Source organism: Juglans microcarpa x Juglans regia, chromosome 1S (genome assembly GCF_004785595.1).
Source record: "Juglans microcarpa x Juglans regia isolate MS1-56 chromosome 1S, Jm3101_v1.0, whole genome shotgun sequence".
Taxonomy (NCBI): Eukaryota; Viridiplantae; Streptophyta; class Magnoliopsida; order Fagales; family Juglandaceae; genus Juglans; species Juglans microcarpa x Juglans regia.
This window is the reverse complement of record NC_054595.1, coordinates 5,796,517-5,813,728: the sequence shown is the minus strand read 5'-3', so window position 1 is coordinate 5,813,728 and position 17,212 is coordinate 5,796,517. Positions and strand designations below refer to the sequence as shown.

Sequence of the window (17,212 nt, the reverse complement as noted above, 5' to 3'; positions counted from 1 at the left end):
ATTTTCCTCTAGCATGTGTAAGGGGCACTGACCATTAATGCCCTCTTATTTATACTCTTTATTCCCCATTCATTCTCTCTCCCATCATTACCTATTTCTAGAAATATGAAAAGCCTTCAGAAGCTCCTTGCATGGGCGCCATGTGGGCCCCCTTTCTTCTTGCCCTAGCAAACACTCTCCTCTTCCACTTCATCATTGTGCTTCTTGGGAATTTAAGAGACTACCTTGCATGGAGGACATGTGGTGCCTCCTTTTGGGGAGATCGAAAAGTCCAAGCCTTTTTCCACCCAAGAACCTAAGGAAAAGCAATGCATGGTTGCCAGATCCTAATCATCCGACCCCTTGCAATTGGCTTTGTTAATTCTAGTTCTATATAAACCTTTAAGGAGTTTTCCCATCCACTTCCACCTGGTTGTACATCAACATCGTGAACACGTACTTTTGATTTGTTCTCCACACTCTTTAGTCATATAATCCAGGGGCAAGTCATGCATATGAACCCAAAACATCTCCTTATCAAAGCTCAATTTTCGAGGTAGAGTAGATTCATCGTATAATTTTAGGGCAAAAAGGCTATTGTCGAAAAGCTATGGTTATCCATTCCATAGCTTGTGTGGCAAAGGTAATGATAAATGTATTCGGCCTGACTTCCAGGAACACTGCTGGTTTGCTTATTCGCCAAACCTTCGCCATTGTGGACCCTAGCTTGAGTGATTATCCTCCCTGTACAAACCTTCCCAACTAGACTTGGATCCCTTTTACTTTTAACTTCCTCTGAAACTCTACTTCCTATGTCGATGGTATAATTCTCTTCTTCTGTCAGTCATAGCTTCTCCCATTTATCCAACTTTTTCGTGCTTGAATACGGTCGTCTACCTTTATTTTAGAACAAAGATATATTTTCCTTCTCTTCTAGTTCCTTTAGAGAGTCGAGAGAGAGAAGACTATTTACAACTTTATTAATCATCTTCTTAAATATTATTCTTTCACCATTTGTTACGCGGCATGAAATAATTATATAATTGCAATAAATAATAAATAATTTTCTAATCATAAAATTGCCACGTTAATAAACTGCAAAAGGAAAAAAATGACGAGTAACAATATTCTCTAGTTTTAATGGAAAAATACCAAAATCTTTTGGACCAAATGAAACTTGTCTCCAAATAGGAGAATTAGATTCGAACCCTCACCCTTATATATATATATATATATATATATATATAAAGAAAATTTAATAGAAAAATAGAATTGATCTTAATTTTAAAAGAAAATGACCCTTGATCCATGAGTTTGCCCCTAAAATTATCGCTTGGTATTTTATTTTATTTTTTATTTTTTTAATGATTAAAGAATTGACTATTAAGGAAGTGATATATTTTTTATTTTTAAAAAAAATATTTAAAAAAATATAGTTTCACTAGTGTCAGTTTGAGATTGTGTTTGATTGTTGAGCTCATCTTAAACCAATCATTGATGACACCTACCACTTTCTCAATTTTCATAAAAAAAGTTAAACACATTTTAACTTAATTTATACATTTTTACTTAAAAAAGTTAAACATATAAAAGAAAACCCATCTTAATCAAACTCACAAAATATTATTATTTACAACTTTTAACTCATCTCAACATCTCTCCTTGCTGATCTTCTCCTTTAAAAAATCTCCCCGCGCCAGAGAAGGTCCCGCTTCTCTCTCTTTCTGGTCTGATCCAGAACCCAAATTAATTAGTTTCCTGAGAAAAGGGGAAGAAGAGGGAAAACAATGCCAAGGGAGATCATCACCCTCCAGGTTGGACAATGCGGGAACCAGATCGGCATGGAGTTCTGGAAGCAGCTCTGCCTCGAGCACGGGATCAGCAAGGAAGGCATTCTCGAAGATTTTTCCACTCAGGTCCTTCTCCACATTCGTACCTTTTCCATTTGTATTTAATCAAATTAGAGATATTTTAATTAAGTGGCATAAATCATGTGTATGTATCTATTCATGTGTTTGAGTTGGAGATGATGTGTACGAGTATGTATTTTTATTGTAAATGAGAGAGGAAATGGAAGTAAAATTGCCTAAAGCAGGCTTGTTAGGGTAATGAGACGGCTAGTTTTGTTTTATTGTGTAAACAAGGAAAAGCTTACATTGATTTTCTCTATTCTTTCTTACATATTTATTTGTCCCTATTTGATTTTTTCTTGCATGTGGTTAGTTTTCTTTGGTAAATTGCCCACATTTGGTTGCCAAATAAAAACTGAGGAAGATTGGAGGAATTTAATTTAAACTCCACTTCAAAATAAGCTCTGTGTGTGTTTTAGGTTCAGATGAAATTTTAATTTGCATACTTGGATGCAAGTTTTCATTTTTTTTTATTCCTACTTTATCATCAAGGTAATGCCGAATTAGTTGTATTGGTAAATTGTAACTGTACAACCTTGTTCAGTGTTGACCAAAGGATTTTTATTGTCAACAGGTATTATTTATTCTACTAATGGACTTAAATTTTATAATTATTTACTGAGTTAGAGATGCCACAGGGAGGGGACCGGAAAGATGTATTTTTCTATCAAGCTGATGATCAGCACTACATCCCACGGGCTTTGCTGATTGACCTGGAGCCCAGGGTAATTAATGGAATCCAAAATAGCGAATATAGAAACCTCTACAATCACGAGAACGTCTTTCTTTCAGATCATGGAGGAGGCGCAGGAAATAATTGGGCCAGTGGTTATCATCAGGTTTGTTATTTTTTTTCCATGACAGTCTCTTTAGATACTGAGCCAATATTATGACGGCTTAGTGTACTCAAAGCTTAGGCCTGGTCTGGATAGTGAGTTGAGATGAGATGAAATGAGATGAGGTGAGACGAGATGAGATGAAAGTTGAATAAAATATTATTTTTTAATATTATTTTTGTTTTGGGATTTAAAAAAAGTTGAATTGTTTATTGTATTTTGTTTGACGTTTGAGAAAGTTGTAATTATTAGACGAGATAAGATAAGATGAGTTGAGGTTGTTTTAGTATCCAAACCAGGCCTTACTCTTAGGTGATTGGATATTTGCATATTGGTTCATTTTCTTCTTGAATGTGTACCGTCCATGCTACCAATCCAGCTCTAATATGGTTGCATGTTAATTGACTTAAGTTCTTGCGGTGTTGAAAAAAAAATGCGCTTTTTTGGTGGTTTTGAAACTGGCTAAAGCAGGAATGTGTGAAATCTGTTAATAAAGATATATGTTAAATCCTTCAATATTCTGACTCAATACCAATATATGGTTCAGTATCAGATTATTAGTTAAGTGTTTCTATTTTTCTTTTTCTTTTTTATAAGTAAAAAATAATATTATTGATATGAATGAAATAGGCATAGCCGATGTACACAGGAAGTATACAGAAGAACACCTAAAAACATTCTAAGGACGATAAATTAAATACAAGAAATTATGGACATTATCCTCGTTTAATACAATAGCGAAAAACCAAAGCATTAAGGTGTCAGGAAATAAATTCTCCAGCTCAATTATTGTGCATTCCTTATCTTCAAAGTTGCATGCATTCCTTTCTGTCTAAATACACCACATGATGTACAATGGGATCATCTTCCACATTGTTGCCACTTGCTGACAGCCTTGCATCTTCCTCCAACAACCCAACAATTCCACCACCCTCAAAGGCATAACCCAAACAACATCAACCCCTTTGGAAGATTTCATCCCACAACAACCTTGTTACCTCACAATGTAGTAAGAGATGGTCCACAGATTCTCTATTCTTTTTACACATGCAGCACTAATCCATTACTACACATCCTCTCTTCCGCAGATTGTTCGTGGTCAAAATCTTCCCAAGAGTGGCGTTCCATACAAAAAATGCTACTTTAGAAGGCATACGAGACCTCTAAATATTCTTCCAAGGGAACGGATTATGGACCTGTGTAACCAAAATGTTATAATATGCCTTAACTGTACATTTTTTGTGATTATTAGACCTCCACTTCAAACTATCACACTATGCTAGAAGATTCCCCATGGAATATAGTAGATTGAAAAAATATGAGACAATGGATAGTTCTCAATCATGAAAATCCCTATTAAAAAGAATATTCCACTAAAGAGAATCATGAACAAATAACCACATATTCGCCACTGAAGCCTCCCTATTAGCTGCAACACGATAGAGAGTCGGAAAAGCCCTTTCCAATGTGTGCTCACCATACCACACGTCCCGCCAAAAATTGATACAATTGCCCTCACCGGCTACAAAACGAATCTGTTTTTTGAAGTAAGGCCAACCCTTCCTTATAAACTTCCATAAACCCATACCATATCCCCCTCTCATTTTATTGGAACACCGACCACCCCAAGTAGCACCTTATGTAGCATCTATAATCTCCTTCCACAATGATCCTCCCTCTGAGTGATATCTCCATAGCCATTTCCCCAATAAAGCTTTATTAAAAGTTTTCAAATTACACACTCCCAACCCCCCATATGCAATTGGGGTAGATATTGTCTTCCAACTAACCAAATGAAACTTTTTCTCCTCCCCCAAACCCCCCATAAGAATGCCTTAAAGAGTTTCTCGATCCTATTCATCACCCCTGTAGGCATAAGAAACAGAGATAAGAAATATGCAGGGAAGTTAGTAAAGGTACTCTTGATAAGAGTGAGATGACCCACTTTCGATAAATACACCCGTTTCCAACTAGTCAACATTTTTTCTATCTTTTCCATCACCCCATCCCATATAGCTCTAGCCTTGAAAGTTGCACCCAAAGGAAGACCCAAATATTTCATTGGTAAATAAGACACCTTACAATCCAAAAGGCTTGCTAAGTTAAGGATACTTGAGACCGCTCCCACCAGAACCATCTCGGACTTACCAAGATTCACTTTAAGCCCTGACACTGCTTCAAAGCAAAGTAACAATGTTTATAAGGTTTGGATCTGGCTATTATTAGCTTCACAAAAGACTAAGGTGTCATCTACAAAAAGAAGGTGTGAAATGGTAATAGGGCCATCAGATCCAATGCCCACTTGAAAACTAGATAAGAAACCTCCACCAACAGTGGCCTGCACCATCTAACTTAAAGCTTCCATAACTATAATAAACAAAAGAGGAGAAAGAGGATCTCCCTGCTGTAAACCTGGGGAACTATAAAAAAAACCAGCCGGTGTACCATTAACTAGAATTGAGAACCGGGCGGTTGAAATACAATGACGCATCCAGAAAATCCACCTATCCCCAAAGCCACACCTCCCAAGTAGGTATAAGAGGAATTCTCAGTTCACATGATCATACGCTTTTTTCATGTCAAACTTGCAAAGAATAGCTGAACCTCCTTCCCGCAGTCTATGATCCAAGCATTCATTTACAATAAGCACCGAATTAAGAATTTGTCTCCTACGGATAAATGCGTTCTGAGACTTGGAGATAATATGTTCTAGCACAGGGCTTAACATGTTGGCTAGAACCTTCGAAATAATCTTGTAAACACCACTAACCAGACTTATAGGGTGAAAATTCTCAATAATCGAAGCCCCATGTTTCTTAGGAATGAGAGCAAAGAACGTCGCATTAAGGGGATTTTCAACTTTTGAAAAGAGAGAAATTCACTAAAGACCTGCATGACATCACCTTTCACTATGTTCTAACAAGTTTGAAAGAAACCCATAGAAAAACTATCCGGGCCTGGAGCTTTATCCTTAGCTATCCCAGAGATAATCTTGTAGATCTCTTCTTCATCAAAAGGTCTCTCCAAAACACTCACACTCTGAGAGTCAATTGCTTCAAAAGACAAGGCATCAAGCTTTGGCCTCCAAGAAGCCGTTTCTGAGAGAAGGGTCTCATAATAGTGCACAATATGGTTATCAAGCTCAGGGGGAGAAGATAGCACCTGAGAGTCTGAATGTAGCGACTCAATAGCGTTGTTGCGCCGATGTGAATTAGCCACTTTATGAAAGAACTTTGTACACTTATCACATTCTTTCAACCAAAGGGCCCTGGATTTTTGGCGCCATGAAATCTCTTCCGACAACAAAACCCTCTCCAAATCTGCCACAATTGTGTCTTTCCTCAATAACACCTCCTCTGAATTATCTCCCGATATTTCCTTGCCCTCTAACTCCTGCAATTCCTCCAACAGTGTTGATTTCTGGTCATTGATGTGGCCAAAAACTTCCAAGTTCCACTTCTTCAGGTCTTGTTTCAATGCCTTAAACTTGCTTGCAAGAATAAAAATTGGAGTACCAATAAATTGATACGATGACCACCAAGCACGCACCATCTCTACAAACCCATCCGATGTTACCCACATGTTTTCGAACTTGAAGTATCGGCAACCCCTGTGAATGCCCCCACAATCTAGTAATATAGGAAAATGATCTAAGCTATTCAGGCTAACTGTTTCTGACTAACTTCCGGATAGTGGACTTCCCACGCAGGAGAGACGAGGAATCTATCCAATTTCGACCACACTCGACCATTTGACCAAGTGTACTCTCCCCCTACCAGGGGGAGATCCATGAGATCCAGATAAAAAATGAACTCAGAGAACTCTTCCATGGCCACAGTGTTCCGATAATGCCCTGATCGCTCGCTAAGTGTTTCTATTAAACAAAAGATTCTTCGCTATTGGGGTGTTTCACACGTTCATACATGCAATTAATGTTTTATCGTGAGAATTTCTGATGAGTCATACTTCCACTATTTAGAGAATCATTATTTGGAGTTTGCAAGAAAGATCACAAGTAGTTCCGATTATAGGCTTAAAAATTAAGATTTCACTGGCATGTATAGTGCTTGATGGTCTGATTTTCATATTGTTCATATGGTGGTTAATTTCTGATTAGGGGAAGGGTGTTGAAGAGGATATAATGGACATGATTGATAGAGAAGCAGATGGGAGTGATAGTCTTGAGGGTTTTGTTTTATGCCACTCTATTGCTGGAGGAACAGGCTCAGGTTCTTTACTTCTCTGTCTTTACGGTTCTTACTTCTCTGTCTTTACGGCTCTTACATAAACCAAATGTTCTGTACATCTTCCTTATCATTACGTTGCTGATTAGTTAATGTAAATATGATAATTTACTCTTTGGTATTGGGTTCATTGGAGAGCACAACTGATATATAATTCTGGTGTATAGAGTGAACTAAGCACCTCGTTGTTTGTGCTGAAGTTGAACTAAATTCAGATTGCTCTTAGCATCTTAAAGTTGTATAAAAAATGAACTCAATTGCTACCTTGGTTATCATTATAATCATCTAGTCAAAATTTTGCCTCAATGACCTGGATCCTTTGCCCTTGCCCTTCATGCTTTGTAGTATTTGCATGATGGTATGCACATTACTTCTTAAAGTGCTCCCTTCTTTGTGCATTTATTGAGTGCTCTCAATTGAAATAATGCAGGTATGGGTTCATATTTGCTGGAAACTCTTAATGATCGCTACAGCAAAAAACTGGTTCAGACATATAGTGTATTTCCTAACCAGATGGAGACAAGTGATGTGGTGGTCCAGCCCTACAACTCACTTTTGACACTCCAGCGACTGACATTAAATGCTGATTGCGTTGTTGTTCTTGATAATACTGCATTGAATAGAATTTGTGTGGAACGTCTTCATTTATCAAATCCTACCTTTGCTCAGACGAATTCTTTGGTTTCCACTGTAATGTCTGCCAGCACAACCACTCTGCGATATCCAGGCTATATGAACAATGACTTGGTTGGCCTTCTTGCTTCTTTAATTCCGACCCCAAGATGCCACTTTCTAATGACAGGATATACACCACTTACAGTGGAGCGCCAGGTAAAATTCACATATGCATGCCATTTATCTTTTCATCTTGTTCTCTTCCTCTCTCTTTGATAATTTTGCCGTATCATATTGCTGGGAATTTTTGAATTGGGCGTGTTATGCTTCTAAAGAGGTACTTTATCTGAATCTGATGCAACTCTATGTTTAATAGGCTAACTTGATTCGCAAAACCACCGTGCTTGATGTTATGAGAAGACTTTTGCAGGCAAGAATCTTTGCGTATAATTTTTGCATCCATGCAGGGTTTGGCAGTCTTTTGACGTATATCTTTTCTGCAGGCTAAAAATATTATGGTTTCCTCATATGCTCGTACAAAAGAGGCCAGTCAAGCAAAATATATATCAATATTGAATATCATTCAAGGGGAAGTTGACCCTACTCAGGTAATATTCACAATTCCTATATGAGAAGCTAGGAATTCCTATATGGGTAATTGTATTGAGAAGCTGGCATTTTGTTTTTATTGGATGGAATATACTTAGGACTCATTTTCATTGTGACTTTTGGCCATAAATAATGTAATAGTTTATTAAGATCAGAGTTCAAGTGTAAATGTTCTCATATCCGTATCTAGAGTATCGTATGGCCCACATTCTCTTAGTTCAGTACACTACGGCTTACTACTTTTCCTCCTTTTTTAAAGGTTGTGTTATTTCTAGGTGGAGATGCAACCATTTCATACCAAACAGATCAATCCTTCTTAGACTACATCAATAATCTTTTTTTTGATAAGTAATAATTTATTCAAGAAATAGGCATAAGCCCAAGTACACAGGACGTATACAAAGGAAACACCTACAACTTCCACAAACGAAAAGAAACTACATGCCAGAAAACTAAAACAAGTGCAGAAAATTATCCTCCATTACAAACACTTTAACCCAAGAACTCAAAGTACTCAAAAAGAAATCCCTAAGGTCTCCCAATGAGCGCTCTTTATCTTCAAAGCATCTCCCATTTCTTTCAATCCATATGCACCACATAAGACAGAGGTATCATCTTCCAAACTCTCACCACCCTCTTACGGCCCTTCAAACCCTTCCACCCTTCCAATAAATCCACCACTTCTCTAGGCATTACCCAATGTAAACCTGTCCAACTCAAAACCTCAGTACAAGAATCTTGACACTTCACACTGAAGAAAAAAATGATTTACAAATTCTCCTGCCCTTTTACACATGACACACCAATCAGCTAAAAACAGACCTCTCCTTCTAAGATTATCAGTAGTCAATACTTTACCCAAAGAAGCCACTCAACAGAAAAAAGCAACCTTACTGGGAACTTTTACTTTCCATATACTTTTCCAAGGAAAAACACAACTACTATGACTTGACAAAAATCTGTAATAAGATGAGACTGAAAATTTAGCATTTCCAGCAGGACATCAATAATCTTAAAATTTAAAAACAAAAAACAAAAATTTTTTATAGGAGAAAAAATTTCAAAAACTTTGTTTTGGTTTTGAATTTTTTTTTAAGAAATGATGCTCTAATATTCCACTAATGAAAATTTTTTATTAAATAAATTCTATTTTTCAAAATTTCAATTTAATTTTAGAAAGGAGGACTAAATTCATAGTTTCACCACAAAAAAATAAAGGCGAAGGGGGTTAAGCTGCTTGATATTCTTTAATTTTGTGGTTGTGACCTTGGAAATATGTTAAGCTATCAGGACTCTCTAAATGGAAAATTTATGGGGATGATTTTCAATAATGCCACTTCTTGTTATTTGCCTTCTCTGTGATCAGGTTCACGAGAGTTTGCAGAGGATACGCGAAAGAAAGCTTGTCAACTTCATTGAGTGGGGCCCTGCAAGCATTCAGGTTTCTTTCCAGATTTTATTTTATTTTATTTTATCGGTAATCAAGAAATTTTATTCATAAGAATTGGCAAAGCCCAAGTACGCAAGGAGTATACATGAGAAAGGTTTCTTTCCAGATTAGAAACAATTACTTCTGACGCTTAAACCCTTCTTTTGAACTTAGTTATACAATCATTTATCTCTTTTTTTTCTTGGTAGGTTGCTCTGTCTAGAAAGTCTCCATATGTTCAAACTGCTCACAGGGTAAGATTCCTTGTTCTGTTTGTTTTTTTTTTTTTTTTTTTTTCTCTGTCAATGTCTGTTCTTCAAAATTTTTTCAGGAATTTACATGTCCATTAGTGTTGATTTAAACAGTTTTGAAAACAGGCCTCCCTGTTATCTTTTAAATTCAAGTGATAATTGAAAAGAAGTATTGAGATGAGCAATAAGGTTGGTATGCTTTGTATTTGTTAGGTCAGTGGTCTTATGCTAGCTAGCCATACTAGTATCAGGCACCTTTTCAGCAAGTGTTTGAGTCAGTATGAGAAGTTAAGAAAGAAGCAAGCATTTCTTGACAACTACCGGAAATTCCCAATGTTCGCTGTAAGTTGCCATCATTGTAAGTTCAGTAGTTTCAATTCAGAATAAATGTCTGTCATGGACACTGCACCAGTTAAAATTTTCATGTGTGTTCTTTCTATCGTTTGTGCATTGCAATGCTTGGGTAGGCTTTATTAATTTCATGAATATATTATTATTGGATTCCCGATATATCTTATCTACTGTTATCAATGAACTTCCTAAACAGTCGAGCAATAAGCGCATTAATTTTTTACATAAGCCTTTTCTAAAGAGAGAGTAATGTTGGTGATAAATTAGAAAATGCTTTGAGACTGTCAACTTTGTTGAGTTCTGATATTACATTTGGGTCTTATTTAAATATAATTTTAAACTTGTACAGGACAATGACCTTTCAGAATTTGACGAATCAAGAGACATAATTGAGAGTTTGGTTGATGAATATAAGGCCTGTGAATCCCCAGATTACATTAAATGGGGAATGGAGGTAGATTCCAACTATCTTAACTCCTATTGTTTGTTAAATGCGTTTCACCCATGTGTATTTTATGTGCAGGATCCAGACCACGTTCTGACGGGAGAAGGCAATTCAACTGGAACAGTGGATCCTAAGTTAGCTGCTTGAACACGCCAAGTAAGCTATTATCTGTAGCTGCCATGAAATTTCTGGTTATCATAGCTACCTTTCCTGATACGCATCAAGTAATCATGTTGAATCTAAGGGCTTATGCTTTGACCTGAAACATCCATCCACCAGTGCATGGTAGATATCTTCATGATCATTCCAAGAGGTTCTGTTTTCTGATCTTCGGACCATGCCCTTTTGCATTGCAAAGTTTTGTTCTTTCTTTAGTATTGAAATGCTGTCTAATGAACCCAGCTTTCAAACAACTTCATAAACTCTTTCTCGTGTAAACTGTCAATAATTTCATAGAAACAAGTTAGCAGGAATTAACTTTGTCCTCTTAAGATGTAAGAATAACCATTTGAACAGCTGCAAGTGCTCTTTTCTTGGAGCTTTTGTTCCTCTACTAGGGTGTGGAGTTTAATTTAGCTAAAAATGAGAGTGTCTGACTTTTTAATCCACGAATCATTTTATTATGAAGCACATTCACCTTCCCTTGAAATTATTTTTGGCCCAGCGGTTTTAGTGTTTTTTTGTTTGTCCCCGTTGTTTAGTGTAGTTATCAGTTATCTTGTTGACCTAGATCGCCTTTTGTTGCAATCAGAAGGTGACTGGCCTCACCTTTCTATAATGCTGGGCCAAAAGAACGTGGGGAGAGACTTTTAAGTTGATTATTTGTCAATGAGTTCTTTCCCCTTAGTGTGACTTTTAATGATTTTCTGGGCATCATTTGATCAATTTTGCAAATTATCATTTAGGCCTGAAAATTTACAATGTAACCATGATAAGTTTGCCATACTAACTATGTTGGTTGATGTTCCTGCAATCTATGGAAATCCAGGTGAGATGCACTAACCCCCTTTCTGCCCCAAGTCTCCTAAGTCTTAGGCAGATGCATTGCTTCTGTGGGTGTAAAGTATATACGGTCTTGGAGTTTTGGGGATAAGTAGTATAATGCTACTGGTCAATATTGCAGACCTAGTTTCTTTACCACACAATGTGCATATCATTGCATGTTATGGGGGTTTTGTGCCTGTTTTAATATGGAAACAATAAATTAATATAGGGTATTCATTTTTTTTAGTATGTGATGACAATATCTTAAGCTTGACGGCTTTGTGGCAGCCATATCTCCCAAGACAGGTCGTATTGGTTATTTCCAGGGCAAAGAGTTGTTTTCATTAGTTCAATTATCACAGGTGTCTTGTTGGGGCTTCCCACCCACTCCTTTGGTATCCTAATTGTTAGTTTAATGCAAGCTTAATTCATAAGAGAAAAATAGTTTTATTGCTTCGGTGAATTAATTAGCTTCTGTCATCGTTTGTACAACATTCGGTTGTAGTATGGTTGGTCGATGACCAGTCCATACCCAATGACGTTGAATCCTTCCATGTTGTATATGAACAGATTCAAGTTCAAGTTCTGGTAAGATATTTTTTAAAAGCAGTATTCTATGAGGCTCTTATAGCGTAGAACCCCTTGCTGGAGTAGTTACACAAACATTTCTTCAAAGGTTTGGTCTTATGTCCATAGAGAATAATAACTTGTGCACAAGATATAAAAGAATGTATAGCTCCATAATCAAGTAGCTTAACTATATAACATATTGGTATGGTATGTGCCACGTCAACTGACTCTTATGACTTTGTCGATTGGAGGTGAGAGCAAAAGCATGATTCAGGATGGTGTTGCCGCGATGGTATATGGCAAACTCTACCACAGGGCAGTTGAGTACTCCAACATGGTTGATTCAAATCTATGGCCACGCTGCAATCTCGATGGTAGTAGTAGTGTCATGGCTTTTGACATCAATAGCCAAATTTTTTACTTATTTTTATATTAACATGACTTCTCAGTATGTACCCTATTGCTTTTGGGCACAGTGAGCTCAACTTCTCAAAAATTCGGGCATGGTACCTACCCCCTTGCCTCCATGGAGCCTTGCTTTTCTCATATCCTTATAATTGCTGTGTCATAGATCGCTTCCTTTTGCATGTTTCTCTCAACAATAGTTGCTTGTTTTACGAGTTTATCCTCTATCTTTGAGTTCAGCTAATGTTAAAGCCTCGATGTCTTCTATCCTTCCGTAGGAATCAAGATATAGGGTGAATCTTGAAATCCCATAAATTTCACAGCACATTCCTCAACCAATATTGATCAATGCATCGGATTGGAGAAGAACTTCGCCTCAGCTTCCCTTGTGATTCACAGGAGTAATTGCTCCAAGAATTCTCTTAAGAGAAGCAGAAGGAAGAACCCCTTTGTGGTAGGCTTTAGTTCTTTTCCTCCATCTTTTGGCATCTTGCTACGACTCGTAAGTTGCAAAAAACTCTTCTGCGCCGCCTCCATACATTAATGGAGCTGGGCAAATAACACTACCCAATTGGGGATCAAATTCTCTACCGTAGCTGGTCCTCTTCTACTGAAAGTGGTGGGAGCGATTGTGGTACTTACCCAAAATTCTTGACCACGTATGGGGTCATGAACTCTATCTATCATACTTTGAAAAGGATTTCTTGACTAGCTTAAACAGTAATGTGGTTCATTATTACTGGAACAAGCGATCATGAATCGTTAACCTAGATGATAGCAATTTCAACAATGATATTGAAATATGATCCCAACATTTGTTCTAGAAAATGGTACAAGTTAGCATCATGTTAAAAGATGCCATAACTTAGTCCAAGATTTTGAAGGTCTCCCAAAATAAATCCAATATAAGTGTGTATATAATTGAGAGAATATATATAATAAGATAGAATTACTCATGAGATTTAAATCTAAATTAAGGATATATATAAAATTACTATATATATACATCTTACTTCCTATGTAGATAGGATAATTAGAGACCGCAACAAAGGAGCTCAAGGAGCCATGCATAGCCACCCCAAAGATCTAAGAAACACAAGAAAATGCTTGGATCTTTTTTCTTTCAATTTCCCTTCTAAGAATATCTTTCGGTACTGATAAGAAATAATGATCAAAAGATAATCAACCCAATAAAGTTTTTTCTAACTTCAATCTTGTAACTAATCAAAACAAATTTTAAAAAACATAACTATTAGGAAAAGACGTTGTCAAAAGCATGATTAATTGTTAGAAACAATGAGAATAAAATTTACTTAAACAAAGTACTGATGAAATATTGATTGGAAACATAGAGGTGTTTTGAAAAGTGAATAATTAACAAAGAAAATGGAGTTTTGGTTAGTAAAACTTTAACAAGTTGGATGTAAATGCTCTCTGGTGTTGTAAGAGTTTGTGAAATACAATTTTAGTTGTTGCTCACAAAGGAGAGGCTTGGCTGATAATGCCCCCACAATCTCACCTTCATCATGAAATGTAGGACCATGCCATGTAAATTATGCATGTCAAGGATGCGATGCGATGAAGAGTCGAAAACATGTTCATGCATGTGTGAAGCCCAGCCCGAAGACCCTTGAAACGGCACCGTTTTAGTAGGTTAGTCATCCCCTTTCCTTTCCTTCCCCCACTCCCGAGGGTTTCCCCCCATTTCTTTTCTCTCATTTGTTTTGCTGAAACTTCCCCCCTAATTCTATTATCTCCACTTGGCAGTTCAGTTTTGTCCCTTGTGGTTGGTTTTTCTCCTCAAAACTTTAGCTCTCTCAACAGACTCATCTCCTCTTCCTCTCTTGCTTGGTGTTCTTTTGTCTATAGGTATCTCTCTCTCTCTCTCACTCTCACTCTCATTTTACACCTTGACTCCGAAACACAAGGCCTTTGACACTCTCTTTCTCTCCAGTGCAGATTTTTGCTGTGTGATTTTTGTGCTGCATTTTCATTAGTCCCTGAAGCCTTGTAACCATCGAAGCCCAACACTGGTGACATTATCATTCGTTGGTAACCCATTCTCATTCTCTGTTTCTCTCACCCACACATATTCATTCACTTCAAGTTATTTTATTTCACGCCAATGAAATTTCTGGGACATGATTTCATATTGTGTAGTCCGTGGGTTTTCTTTGGGCAATTTTTTTGTCTAAGGGAAAACCATGTGTTGGAATGGTTTCTGAGTTTGGATTATTTGGGTGGGACGTGCAATGAATTTAATAGATACTCGGGATTGTGTAGTAGTTGTTTACTATTCGGGTTTTATACGCCGTTGGCGTGGAGCATAAATTATTTGGAGGTACATTATTGTTGAATTGGTTGAGTTCTTGGTGGTTGCTTGGTGTTAGGGGCCATTGGAGGGTGTTGATATATTGATTATTTGAGTTTGATGTTGGCTTTAGTGGGTGTATAGGTCAATATTGAAATCGGTATATGGTATTTTGGGTTGAAGTGTGGGTTGTCCAGGTGATTATACGGCTGCTTGAGTTGAGTTAAATTTGCTGAAATATGATTTAGAATTTGGATCTAATTTTTAGATCAAAATTGTGTTATTGGTCTTTCATACTTTATTTATATATTTTATTTTATGAATAAGTGACAAGACTGATAGAGGTCATTTTCAAGGCATAGATAATACGCTACAAGAGTCGGGTAAGCGGAGTTCCTATACTAGATTTGCATAAAAAGAAATGAACTGAGGTTGGTTTGTAAAAATGTGCATGTTATTTTAAAAAGAAAATGTGAAAAACAACCTCAATATATGTTTTGCATTCACTCATGAGATACGTATGAAAGAGAAAATAAATGCTTTTGACATCAATAGTGTAGGCATGAACAATGTTTGACATATTTTTAAAATGTGCAAAAGAGCGAATACGATATCTGGAAATTTTTGTACATATGATATGAAAATGATTTGAGTTTGTTTATGATCAGATATAAATGATATGAATATGTTTAGTACGTGGTTTGATATGATATGGATACGAAAAACTTTTGGCATACTTATCTGTTTTGATTCTGATTCTGAATATGGTTTTGATATGATGATAGTGATTCATGTGATATGGTTGGTACCAACATGATATGATATGATTTGAGTGCACCCACTTTGGAAACAAAGTGGTCTTTTATGTGTTCTTTTCTGTGTGCACACTCGGGGCTCCAAGATTGTAAAAGGGGAAGTTTCACAATATGATACTGTCTGGTTTGACCACTGGGGATAGCACAACCCTACCACGAGGGTTAAACATATCATATGATATGATACGATACGATATGATATGAAAAGATGAAGATGTCTAGTTATATTATGCCAAAACGTTCTTGAATATGAAAATGGTTTATGATTATAAAAAGATTGAAAAGTCGTTCTGATTTTCTGATAATACGTTTTGAAATGTGCATATGAAAATGAAATGTTTTGCTTCTGTATACCAAACTTTCTAAGAATGGCTCATGTTTACACACTAGTATAGTTTTTCTGCTTACTTAGTTGTTGATAACTCACCCATTATCTTCATTATTTTTCAGATGATATTGATGACCCAGCTGTGGGTCAAGAATAGAAATTGGAGCTTGACTAGATATAGATAGAAGGTCGAGTACCTAAGGGTACCATTGTTAGTAGAAGGGTTTGACTTGAGTATTTGAAGTTCTTTATGTTATTTGGATCTGTTGAGACTTAAGATGTATCAGTTTATTATGTTGAGATTTAATTATGTTTTTGGTTTAGTAGGACTTGTGGATTTATTAGTTTGGTATGTTATGACTACCTGGAGATTGTGGACCCTTGGTTTATTATTATAGCAGTAATGACTTTATGGAGTTTGTAATGTGTTTATTTAGAAGATATGAGATTGATTTTTACTTATGAAATCTTTGGAGATTTTTAGATGTATTGGGAGATATTTTTATAAGTGACAAGTAGTAATACTCCAACCCACCCGGGTATGGGGCGTTACATTTGGTATCAGAGACAGGTTTGAGGTTCTGCAGACTATAGTATGTGAGATTTCGGAGTATAGATAGTCTTTAAGAAATCATTTTCAGATTTGATGTGATAGTGGAGTGGACTAAAAGGTTGAATATTGTAGATATTGGAAGTTTTAGAATTTGCAGACTTTAGGAATGATTTTGATGTGTAGGATTTTACGGATCTATGAGATAAGTTCATGTTGATTGAGGTTTGTTTTGATTCCGAAGACTTCTTATATAGTTAGAAGGGGTTAAAGGTTTAGATTTTGGAGATTCACCATTACTATTGTTGTGCGTACTTCTTTTCTCTTTATTATAGGTACCTTTATAACTTTGAAGTATTATATATATGTTTTATTTTACGAGTACCACTAATTAATTATGTTTATATGAACTCTATAATTTTTTTTGAAACGATTATTAAAAATCCAAGTTATTTTGTCAGGATGCCACCTCGTTGTCGAGAACGAAGTATGTCAGATTTGAACGCAAACGAGAACAAAAGGGAAGCAAACCCGAGTGCTTCAAAGTACTACGAGCAGCAGCACATCAATTAATAGATGA

General features: G+C 36.4%; 1 protein-coding gene and 1 long non-coding RNA gene across 5 annotated transcripts; both read left to right on the top strand.

Moving 5' to 3' along the window:
- Positions 1-1,625: 1,625 nt before the first annotated feature.
- On the top strand, positions 1,626-11,146 carry LOC121247626 (tubulin gamma-1 chain-like). Of its 4 annotated transcripts, none has more exons than XR_005937265.1 (11): positions 1,626-1,895; positions 2,528-2,728; positions 6,843-6,954; positions 7,400-7,800; positions 7,961-8,014; positions 8,088-8,192; positions 9,560-9,634; positions 9,832-9,876; positions 10,087-10,231; positions 10,574-10,678; positions 10,748-10,765. XR_005937265.1 is itself a non-coding variant. In XM_041146012.1 (11 exons), the coding sequence occupies exons 1-11, from the start codon at positions 1,767-1,769 to the stop codon at positions 10,814-10,816; spliced, it is 1,425 nt and encodes a 474-aa protein (XP_041001946.1). In that variant the 5' UTR covers positions 1,628-1,766; the 3' UTR covers positions 10,817-11,146. The 4 variants fall into 4 exon arrangements, 3 of the variants coding, with proteins under 3 accessions (XP_041001948.1, XP_041001946.1, XP_041001947.1); XM_041146012.1 differs by having other exon boundaries at positions 1,628-1,895; positions 10,087-10,215; positions 10,748-11,146; XM_041146013.1 differs by having other exon boundaries at positions 1,774-1,895; positions 2,464-2,728; positions 10,087-10,215; positions 10,748-11,146.
- Positions 11,147-14,320: 3,174 nt separating this feature from the next.
- Positions 14,321-16,634, top strand: LOC121247628. Its single transcript, XR_005937266.1, has 3 exons — positions 14,321-14,497; positions 14,583-14,680; positions 16,205-16,634. It is a non-coding gene; the product is annotated as an uncharacterized LOC121247628 (long non-coding RNA).
- The last annotated feature ends 578 nt before the right edge of the window (positions 16,635-17,212 follow it).